At 39.8% G+C, this 12,289-nt stretch overlaps 1 protein-coding gene across 6 annotated transcripts in view; it reads left to right on the top strand.

Moving 5' to 3' along the window:
• Positions 1–9,439, top strand: part of SEMA3D (semaphorin 3D) — a 147,721-nt gene extending 138,282 nt beyond the window's left edge. For all 6 annotated transcript variants that reach the window (XM_056339939.1, XM_056339936.1, XM_056339942.1 and 3 more), the window contains one exon: positions 4,735–9,439. In XM_056339939.1, the coding sequence (XP_056195914.1) occupies positions 4,735–5,148 (414 nt within the window). In that variant the 3' untranslated portion in view covers positions 5,149–9,439. The remainder of the gene's footprint in view (positions 1–4,734) is intronic.
• The last annotated feature ends 2,850 nt before the right edge of the window (positions 9,440–12,289 follow it).

Genomic DNA, 12,289 nt, shown 5'->3' on the forward strand with positions numbered 1-12,289 from the left:
ATATAGCACATGACATTTCTCCTTTGATTTGGATATACTGGGGGAGGGGTGGAGGGGAGAGGGAGAGTTTAAAATTTAGTCTCAGAATAAGAAGTTAGCTTCACCTTGAAAATAACAGGAATCATACATTCCCATAATGACATTGCACCAGCAACATGTTCTTCATTTTTCCTGTGGCTTCTTGATAAATAAAAAAACATGTTTAAAAAAAAATAAAAGAAAAAAGGGAGAGAGAAATTAATTCTACAGCTGCGTTGAAGTTAAATGATTATTTTCACAGTACAAGAGAAACAAAGTAATGTGTAACAATAATGCCAAAAAACCCCAGAGTGATCTTTATTTCCAGTCGAATGATGAGGATGAAGAAGAAAACAATAGAGAAAGATGAATTCTCAGCAAATGTTCCTCATTTTCTTTTCTCCCCTTCTCAATTTGTTCAGGGGTTGCACCCTAACCAGCTTACCACTAACATTTTTTTCACATGTTGATTAATGAGGGAAGGCAGGCTTTGAAGCCACTTTCTTCTCCCAGACAGGTGCAGTGTTTTAACTGTGAAAGAGTTGACATGTGAATTATTTGTACAGAGGGAGCTATCTAAACACATCGTTAGCAAAGGACAAAAGGCATTGACCTAACCTGGTGTCACAGCACTTCCAAATCCTTGGTTGCTTTCCAACTTACTGATTGTTTAAATGTTTGCCATCGTTATTGGCAATGCCTATTTTTTCCTCCATTGTTAAATTCAGGTTGTGAAAACAGAGTGTTTGATTTGCATGGAGATCTTTTTTCCCTTTGTCAAATATTACCAGTATCTCTGGCATGTGGCAAAATTCAGGTAATGTAACTGTAGGCAAACTTATGGGCTTCTCATGAAGGATAAAAGATACAATCTGTTGATAAAATATTGTAAAAAATCTGCTCCCACTCCACTAGGAAAAGAAAGTTAATAGTAATCAATTGCTTTGTTTTTGTGGCTTATGATTTGTTCCCTATTGAACAAAACTATGTCTCTCATGTTTAAGTTTTATTGTATGCTCAAATTTAAGCACATGTCAGCAAGCTTTTATGAATGAAGCCTTTGTGCTTCTGAATTGTCAAATACTATTTACAAATATTTTAGGAGAGTTATTGATTATGACATGGGGGAGGAGGGGGACGGACGATGACAATGAATCCACAGTTGTCCAAAACAAAATTATGTCTTTTATCTAACTAGTCCTTTCACTCTCCTCAAATTTTAATAAAATATGTTTTACATCTATAGGTCAGGAACCAAAGAGCACATTAAGCATTCAAGCGAAAGGTTAAAGATCTACTACCAAGTAATGAAATGCCAGGTGTTTATGAAACTCCAGAGCCCTGTGAGGGGAAAAGTAGAGGGGAAAGACAGGAAGAGTTCTGAACCTATGGGTAAAACAACATAAACAGGATACCAAACAGAGAAGGGGAGGGGGGGGGACAGTAATGAAGTGCTGCTCAGTACTTGTGAAATCAGAGCCATAATTTCATCCTGCCAGAGGATAAGACAGGAATGAACAATGAAGGCACAGAGGAGGAGGAGGTGACAGTCACTGTAAATCAATACCCAAGGTTAACACAGGACATTCGGTAAGAACACTGCTTCATTAAAAATAGGAATCATGATGGGCTGGGATTAAGGGACGTGTCCAATTTAGACGCTGTTAGCTTTCTCTGCAGTATCCCAAGGCAGATGGGGAGGCAACTCCATCAGTTAACACGTTTACGACTAGAAAGTGATGGCTGCTAAACAAATGGTAAATAGTTATGAGTAGCAGGGTGCTGGACTTGGGGGTCCAGTGATCTTTTCAAGTCTAGATCTGCCATTATTCTGCCTTCCTTTCACTGAAAATAGGCAAAGCACTACTGAGGGCTCTTTGGACTGGTGCCCAGCCAGCTGAAACAGCCAGCTGGAGATCTTCCAAGTGTAGGAGGTACACAGCTGTCAAGACGCTCTAGACTACAATACTGGCAGGGCCACCGATAGGCAGATGCTACTGCTGCAATTGCATCAAGCCCTGAGCTCAAAGAGATCCATCCTGTTTTCACTCAGACAATGTGGGAACTTGGTCTTTGCATAGTGCCTTATGAAACCCAAATGTCTGGCAATGAGCTGCTTCTTCCCACTCTTTTCCCTAATTTGCTCAAACTTGGGTCTTCACATTGACATGAAGCCTGGGCAGAAGAAAGGGGGGGGTTCCTTGCCATATTGCAACAGCCAAGCCTCCCAGCGCTTCCACCTGGCCCCTGCTCCTGCTTCTCTCTCTGGGGTACATCAGCACAAGGAAACATCTGCCCTAGACATATTTCTGCCTACAGCTACCTCTTTGTGGATTCCTATATGCATTTCATGCTCCTTTTTTTAGCCTAAGAAAGGTACATTTACTTGGAATGAAGTGTCACTAGCTGATAAATTGAGGACTCCTGCCCTATGCTGTAGGTCTGGAGGTGGAAAGGTGGTCTTTGCTAGTCTGTCTCCCTCCTATCTTCTGTGTATGTGCTTGTGGCTTGACTATGATTTCTTTGGTTTAAACACAGTGTAGTAAATCAAAAGTAGCTTGTGCTTATGTAGCACCTGTTGTCAGGACAATCAATTTTCCAGGAATTTCTTGAAATTAGTATGATTTCACCCTGCTGGTGCCAAGTAGGCATGCTTATATACAGTTTGCAAACAAGGAAACTAAAGCTCAGGGTTGACCCAACACCGTCAAATAGTGGGAGGAGCCAAAAAAATATTTGGCTGCAGAACCAGGCACGTTCTGACCAGGCTTTTGTAGCGGTTGTTTTCTTGTCTTTGCTGCAGTCAGATGAATAGCAGTACACAGGCTTATATCCATCCACGCACACATCTATATATCCATCTACCTACCCACCTACTTACCTACCTACCTACCTATCCAATCTGTGTGTCACTGAAGGCTGCTACAGCTGATACAGTATTAAGCCATCTATCTCTCTCTCTGCATGTAATTTATATATATGTGTATTGCTTTTTCTGGTGATCTCAAAATAGTCTTTCAAATTTTTTAACCCTTCCAAAGTCATTATCATAGAAACTTAGAAAGGGTAAAGCTAAAAGCCCTGGGAGGTCATCTCATCCATCTCTTTGCTCCAGGCGACCCTATTATGATAAAGTACTAGTGAGTTAGAATCATAACAGATGGAGAATCATACGTATGTATACACTTTTTCCCATGGAGTAGAAAAGGGAATCATGTGCAGATTTTTTACATAAAGAAACAGTGTGTAGCTTACCCACTGTGAATAAATCTAATTTAGTCATCTTTATGCCTCCCTGATCTTCATCCTCTGAAGTTTGCTGGAGGGTCAGATGTGCACTCTGGGAAATTTTCCACATTCTGTGTTGGTTCTTTCTGCCCCCACTCCCCCCCCTTCTTAAACCCACTACTCAGCCTTGTGCTTAAGTGTTTCTACGTTATCGCAATGCCACCAGCAGCGCTGAGGCTGTGCTGAGGGCCCTGGCTTTGCTGGGGGCTGCGTGAGCAGCGCTCCAGGTCCCTTGTGCCGTGGTGTGCCACAGCCTCTGCATGACAGCAGAACATAGCACACCTGGGAGGTGACAGCTTTGGGCTGGACCAGGATCATTTTCAAAGGAAATGCTGGTGTTGGACACTGGGACCTAGGGCTCTGCTTTCTGCTTCCACCTCTGCTACTAATCTTTATATGGTCTTTGGCAAATCACTTACCTTCTATGCTTCCCAGCTGCAAAAATACTTAGGTGCCCAGTACCCCATCCTGTTGTGGTTTTCTTTTTTCTTTTCTTTTCTTTTCTTTTATTTTCTTCCCAGTGGTGGGCTTATGCTTTTATGCTTTTTTTTTTTTTTTTTTTTTCTTGGGTTATTTTGGAAATCATTTTCAGATCACCAGATATGTAACTTACCTGACAGTGTTATTACTCTAAGGTGCACCTTATTTTTAACATGTGAGATCGTGCTGTATTTTTTGAAATATTTCCATTCATAAACGAAATTGCAGTTCCACGCTGACACACTTCAGCTCTCACTTGCAATCTCATTCTTTTCTTTGCTTTTTTTTTTTAATGGTTTTTTTTTTCCCTCTACATCCTTTTTCACAGATCTTAGCAATAAAAGAATTGTACTTTGTTGCATTTGTCTAACCGCATTGGGTGTTTTTAATCACCTCTCAGAGAGTCAAAGCCAGGATCAACTTCCTTTTGTAAAACCCGGTCAAAAAGATCAGAATCACAGCACTTCACTTTAAAAATCAGTAGTAGTATTTATTTTCAAGTGTAATAGTAGGGCCTCAGCTCTCCACATATGTGTAAGCATACTGGTATATCGGGTGCATTAGCGATACCTCAAGAAAAGCAGTTAAACGAGTGGGATCTGTGGCACTGAGTAGCTACCCTTCCTTGGGGAATGCGGTCTGACTCATTGCACCGGGGTGTGACGAGTGTTACTGTCTGTCCTTTCAGCTGTACAGCATGTGTCTTTTACAGCTGTATGCTGAATGGTAAGTGATGCAGATGCTATAGTTAGGAGCAGAACTCAGCCACTGAAAGGATCTCCCGGTATCGGTCCCAGCTGCTCATGCCCCACCGTGTGCTGGCACCCGGGGACAAGGGACGTGCCGTGTGCCAGCCGAGGCTTTTCTCCACCTCAGTGTAGACTGACATGCATTCTGGTTTTGCTGATGAAATTCACCTATAGCGTTCTTTTTTGTCCAACCCCACAGCTGAAGGCTGACGAAAGGGTCATCAAAACAGAGCATGGGCTGCTGATCCGCAGCTTGCAAAGAAGGGATGCGGGAGCCTATTTCTGCAAAGCCCAGGAGCACACTTTTGTCCATACCATTGTGAAACTGAATTTGAACATCATTGAGAATGGACAAATGGAAAGCACTCAGAAAACTGAGGATGATGAGGGTCGGGTGAGAGATTTGCTGACGGAGTCCCGGCTGAGGTACAAGGACTATATCCAGCTCGTCAGCAGCCCCAGCTTTAGCCTGGATGAATACTGTGAACAGATGTGGCACCGGGAGAAGAGGCGGCAGCGGAACAAAGGTGGTGCCAAATGGAAGCATGTGCAGGAGATGAAAAAAAAGCGAAACCGAAGGCACCATGAGCCAGCCGGGCCACTATCTACATAGTTTGCAAATGCTATTTAAAGAAAGGACATTTTCCATGAAAAAAGAAAAAGAAAATAATACTGTGTTCTAGTTTTGTGCAACTTGCCTATGAATTAGTACTGCTTCTTATTGAGATCAGATAACTCACCATCACTAATAATCTGTATGAGACTGTACAAGCGGATTCCATACCAAATGAGATGTTCCTTATTGGAGTACCACACACCAGGCAATAATTTTAAATGAATTCATTAAAAAGAAAACGTACACTTTTAGCTAATTTCTGGCTAGCCTGAGGCTACGTGGGCTGTGTTCTGTGCTTCCTGCATAATTTTCACATAGGATTTGGTGTCCGTGTTCCCATGTTAATATTTGCTGCCACATTCCACCCCAGAGGTGGCTACATTTCAGGGGAGGGCAGATGTATTTCTAGTTCTTTGGCATCTTTCTGAAAAGAAGCATGGTAGAAATGTGTGACAGATCTGCAAGAATACCCGCTAATTTACCCATTGGGCTTGTATACAGGCACGTGGGTGGGGTTTGCTAGCACAGACAGGCACAGCAAAAAATCAAATTAAATATTGGCTTAGCAACAGCATTCATTCTCCCTATAAAAAAAAAAAAAAGAGGGGAATTATCGAGCGTTACTCATTAGAGTTTGACTAGCCACCAGTTTGCAGTCCATCTGCTGAAATGAAATGTTGACTCTAATTGAAACTGCCACCGAGATGCTTGGAAGTAAATTTCCTAAGTGGTCAGTGGGAGGTATGTGCACAAATCCTATTAACAAATAATGGGATTCCTGCCTGCACCTCTCCTGACTCTCCGAAGGTTTGACTCTGACTGTTTCTCTGGCTCTTTGCTAGCTTTATGCAGAGGAAAAGAAAGATAAAAGACAATAATAAAGCTAAAAAAAAAAAAGACGATGAGGGAAAATATTTAGTGGCTGAGACCAGTGCTCTTGACACAGAGCTGACATTCCTCAGATGTGTGTATTCTTTGGGATTTTCTCCCAAAGGTCTTATGTATTTTTAAGTTGAAAATTTGCATCGTTGGAATTAATACTTTTATTATAATTAAATAAAACAAAAGATGTCCATGTGTAAATAAAACTTTTAAGTTTGAAATTTGCTATATACCATAATTTTCATTTGTAAAGTGTTCCTTGGTTCATATTGTGTTTTAATAGTGTAAATTTTTCCATATAAGCAAGAAACACTGACTTCACTCCTGTCTATTTTACATGCATGTGATTTCGTTGATTTTATTCCTGATATGCAGCAACAAACACAGGCTCAAAATCAGGCCTACTGTCTCTTCTCATGAGTCACCGCCCCCCCTTTCCTCTCTTCCAGCTAACCTCCCTCCGTTTTGCCTTTCACGCCTTTTTGAGTGTGAAATGACAAATTAGCCACTTCCTCACATGGAAGAGAGCTTTGACGGATACCAAAACGACAGACTTTGCTTGTTTCTCATGCATTCTACAGATCTTGAGAGCAAAGTCTGTGGGAAACCCATGTAATTGGTGTGCACCTCATTAAGGAACCGAAAACATTGGCTCTGAAAGTTGCAGATTCGCCCTTGCCCATGCTGGTGTTTGTGTGCGCATTCAGTTCCTGATCTATAGTTGTGTAGATCCAATTTGCATCGTTGTTCATTTCCTCTCTGCTGAAAGTCAGATATAGTGAAGTGTTTGTCAGATTTCAGCAAGGAATCTCAGCTTACCCACGTTTCTTGTAAAACCCCAAGGCTGAGTTGTTGCATGTGTTGTATAAAAGCCAGCGATGCCATATGTCATTAATTTTAGGTGCTTTTTTAATAGGAGATGTATGAGTTAATTAGGAGATGTTAGATAGCATGCCTACAATGCTTTGATAGTGTAAAGCACTGAGTGCTAAATATTATAAAATATGGCTGTGGGGAGGAGGGAATTTCTCAGCACAGGACCTTTAATCAGCAGAGAGACTGACGCTGAAGATACTAACCAGTCATACAGTACTTTGAGAACACACAGAGAACTTTTTGCCATTTTTGCTGCAAAATAACATTGGCCAGGCATTTCACAAGAGGCTCGTCATGTTGGGTACCCTGATTTTAAGGCCAATTAAGACTACTTAAAGGAGGAATGGGGGGGTAATAAACTACTACATATAAAGCACCCTAAGACAGGGATACTCAATATTCTTGGCTGGAAGGTTGTGCTGTCACCATACAGAACCTGCCCAATTATTCCTTATTGGAATTTTATCAGTCCACAAAGTCCCATTTCTCGGACTTGGACATAAGTAAATGAGTGGAACGACACCAAGTCTATGGAATAACAGTGGTCTGCATTCGCATACACTGACAAAGGACCTACTCTTCTACCCAGTGGTGACGCAGTATTTTAATTATTGCATTTCAGATGACTCTCATCACATGTTTGCCTAATTCATAAAAAAGCAAACCCATGGTTTTTCTCTTCCATGAAAATGAAATAATCTGATTTATGCTTAGATATAATTGGGGTTATGCATTCTACAAATGAACCCCCCCAACTGACTTTAGTAGAAGTCTGGGATGACTAAGGGTCTCAGTGCTGGGAGCATTAGATTTAAATGGTTGAATTAAAATGTTATTACTCTTAAAACAACTTTCATTTCTTTTATTTCAAATGTTGCTGCAATGAGATTCTTCTTAAAGAAATGACCTCATCAGTCTGGGGTACAGTGGTAGTGTAAACCCCCAAGTGAGATATAAGGCCTCTTCCATCACGGGAAATAAATTCAATATGCCCCAAACCAGTGTGCTGTATTGGGTTCATGCCACCCCAGGGAGCATATTTAATGGTGTTGCATAGATAAAAGTCAATGTTTTGGTACACTGGGTAAGATGTACGCTGTAGGTGGCAGGGCTGGCACAGCTGCTCATGCACAGCAGATCCACATGCAAACCAGAGCCTGGAGGACCTTGGAGATCATGGAATGAGAGAGACAGATCAGGGATCACTCCAGGAGGTAAGATAGGGTTTTGTTAGGCAGGACTCAACAGTGCAGACCCAGGAGGAGGTGCAGGAGGAGCGGTGGGTCTCTCTTTGCAACCTGCAGTCCCAGAGAGGCTTCAGGGGATGAGCTAGCCCAGAAATCTTAACAGGAGGGGATCCCCCTCTTTTCAGAATATTTCATCTTCTGTATAATTTAAAGGCTCAACTCTTAGGACTGCTTAGATTTCAAATCAATGATTTGGGGGTCAGCTGGGCTGCTGTGATCTGTACTATGAGCCACAACAGGCCCATAGTTAAAATGAAACTGAGCCTTGCCTCCTTCAAGAGCTCCATAAAAGTGAAGTTGAACAAAGGTTTGTCCAGAGTGGAAAAAAGCTGCCTCCGCCTTAATAACTGTAGGTTTTTAACAGATCCCTTAGCGCATATGATACAACATAGATATTTATTTACATATGCATTCAACCAGGAGTCCAATTATTAATACATTATCTTTTCATTCAACAAAACCTTTCCATTGACCCTGCTTCAACAAAAGGTCAGTGTTGGGCTGTGCTGAAGTGGCTTCAAACAGATTCTTAGAATCACCAGCACAATGTGAGCTGTAGTTATAAAAATGCTGAAAACTGACATAAGCTTTAAAACCCAACAGAGCCCTAAATTTTGTAGCGATCTTGCAGTCAGTTAAAATAAAACAGAAAATGGGATTAGCAGAAAAAGGAATAAAGTATTAACACTTATTCTGATAAACTAGTTCCATTACTGGAAACTGTTCCAACAACAGGTGTGAATGCGTGTTCAAGCCATAAGCAAATACTCTCCTCTCCAAGCCATTAAACTTACATTGCTTGAGGTATCTAAGAGCCTGAATACCTTCTAGTTCATGCATAGATTTTGGACCTGGTTCTTATGTCACTCATAACAAAGTAATTAGGCTGAATGCAACAGATTTCCTCTGGTTCATGTGCTTTTGAAATCAGAAGATCCCTACAGTTCAAGTGCTGTGAACCTTTTAGTCTAACCTTTATGGATATTGATCTGCATTTAACAATTCAGATAATGAATAATTATTTGTTATTATTACTCATTATTCATGTAATAAGCCCATGTCTCATAATAATGTCTGTCTCAAGATTTAATAACGACTAATGGAAAATGAGTTTACTAATGTTTTGTCATATGAGCATATGTGTATAGGATTGCACATACAAATGTCTTATTTTCTCTTCATTTTGTAACAGGTTAATTTGCAAAAAACGAATGTGATTTCAAGAATGAAGGTGCAGCTCAGCTTCCACTGACAGCAGAGATTAAAATCCTTCTGCAACTCAATTGTGGCCTAAGGAGACAATAGTCTATTTATAGGCTGGTAGTCAAACACCCAAAGTTATGTGTTGTTCTGTAGAGAGTATTGGCCTGGTTCTTCTTGCACATAGTTGTAGATGATACGCGGAGGTCTAAAGAATTACATCTGCATGAATGGAAAATTAAGCCCACATGTCTCTCTAATATATTCTGTTACATTTTATAAACTTTAAATGGTCTCTATTGTAATATTTTACTATGGCGTTGCTATGATTACCCTGAACTAGGCTTCTGTCATTAGCTGAAGTGTGACATTCTTTGCAGTTGTAATCAAGATTCGGAGGTTTGTAAAGTAAGTTCATTACAGTAACAAAAAAGAAGGCAGGGGAAAAGAGTTTAATTATAAGTTCTACAAGGCAGATTTTATTTCTGTGTATCAAAATAGCCGTTATCCTGAAATCTGTCAGAAACATCAGTACTTGTTTTCCTTCTTTGGTCTGGTAACGATACATAACAAATTGCGCTCTTAAGTTTATCACTTGCCAATGTGTGGCTGAAACATCTGGTCTGACAGCTGTAGCAAGACTAGGGTTTTACTTGCTTGTTCTTTTCTTCCACCGGTTAAGCCCCTTGTCTCCTGCCTTTGAGACGCTCTGGTCTGCCAGGTAACCCCACTTTTATATGGAGGAACACTCAGGATTTGGTGTTTCCTCAACATATAAACTTCCCTACAAAGTCATAGTATCACAGTCTGCCGTCAGATGATGACTTTTCTATGCATTAGCTTTTGCATTCAGTTGCAGGTGCAAACCAAACACTGTGAGATAAATTGGACACTAGATGGGGTTTTCATTTAGAAAGGAAATTTTGGGACCGTTACTCAGAGCTCTCCTTTCTTTTTTTTGCTTATGTGGTTGCTGTGGATAGTTCTCAAATTTAAAATCAGTCTTTTGTGCTTTAAAGCATAAGATTTTCCATGTGATGTTAAAAAAACCCCAACCACCAGAAGACCATTTCCAGGTGATTTTTTTGATTGATATAGACTGCTGGTTAATAGTTTCAAACAGTACAAACCAATGCAATCATCTGCCCAGCCATAGATGGTTGCGATACTTGTAAGGAGCCCAGACACATCTCAGCTTTGGTGATGTTGCATATTCTGTTCCCTTTGTCTTTCAGTGTGTAAGTGCTTTGGCCGGGTTTCTGGTTTTGGTTTTGTTTTTGGGGTGGAGTGGAATTATTTTTGGTTTTGGCTTGGGTGTTTTTTGGGGGTGGTGGTGTTGTTTTGATGTTTTGTTTTTGTTTGGTTTTTTATTTTTTTCTTGTTTCATGTGTGTGGTTTGCTTTTTGTGTTCTACTTAGGTTTTTTTTGCGTTATTTCTCCTGCTACAAGGAACCATGCCCAAAGCCAGATGCTTTCTAGTGGTGCAACATATGATGAAGCAGAAAGAGGAACAGAAGGCTTGGGCAGATATTTTGGTATGGAAACAACACAGTACATTTATAAGGGGCAAAGTCTTGTGGCTTAAATGACTGTGCTGAGAGTATAAAGGCTTGGTGCCATTTCTCTGGCCCAGGCTAAAGTTGAGGGTAGATTTACAGAAGGTATATTTTTAAATTTCTGAAATACTGTCAATATAAACAGATCCAGAAAATCTAATCTGTTATTAGGTCTGATATCTATGCTTGCCAGAAATACGGAAATAAAAATATGTGAACAGAATTCCACAGGTTTCCACTATCTAAATTTATTTCTATATTTTGAAATGCTTTATTTTTAAAAATGCTGTAATTTTAATTTTAAAATATGTTTATTAAAAATGTTTTTTGCTAAGAAAATGTTATTTTCTTAAATACTTTTAAAATCTGCACTTTTAGATCTCTCTTTGCAAAAATATCAGAAAAAATGGGAAAGCTGTAAGTGGCAGTGGAAAATACTTTATATTCCCATGTGTTTTCAAAAAAGACAAAGAAAAAGCAGCATTGGAGGTTGTTCATGTCCTCTTTTGGAGACTTTATGTGACTTCATTCAAGGATGTTTTCTGTAGAAATGTATTGTAATAATCACATTTTAAGACTGCTTGCGAACATATCTTGGCTGTAAAAGCTGGATGCAAAGCATATGAATCTAAAATATACAAATGAAAATAGATTATCTCTAAACATTTACGTAACTTTTTGATTTTTGGTGATGCATGCATCTCAATCCTCCTCTCCCCCAGTGACTATCTCGGGATGTCTCAGGATATACAGGAGCCTATAATTTCAAAATTCCAAATTCCAAACTGAAAAGTCACACTAAACAGAATGACTGCAAGGATTATGATTAATACCTCACATTTGAGCAGTAAAGACTACATTTTGTCCTAAGATGAAATTCATCACTCCTTCAGGAGCTCAGTACAGGAACTGCATGCCGTATACCTTCTTTTTTAAGTTGCAAGGCATGAGTGGTACTTGGGTCAACTTTGCAAGTGAGGTTGATTTTTCAGTCTGTAGTATAAATATTTATAGAGTAATAAGGCTGAAACATTTTGAGAAGAGTATCTATTTGTAAATGGTGCAGCTCTTTGAACTGATATAACTGAAGTATAAGCTATGCATTTGCCATGCCTGCTGGTTTACAGCAATATTTTGATCTTATATGCAAAGGTAACAAACAAATGCATATTTAATTTGTATTATAATATACAGAAAATTCTGAGGTTATGCTTCTTTTTTAAAACCATGTCCAACTACAGAATAAAATATGAGGTTTCAGAGAAACCAAGGCTGCAGCACGTTACCAAAATGGCAGGGATATTAATGCAAGGTTCAGTAATCTAAAGTGTCTTATTTCGGAAGTCTTAGCTGAGTAAGGACTATCTGAGCTTCACC

Source organism: Falco biarmicus, chromosome 5, assembly GCF_023638135.1.
Source record: "Falco biarmicus isolate bFalBia1 chromosome 5, bFalBia1.pri, whole genome shotgun sequence".
NCBI classification, from domain to species: domain Eukaryota; kingdom Metazoa; phylum Chordata; class Aves; order Falconiformes; family Falconidae; genus Falco; species Falco biarmicus.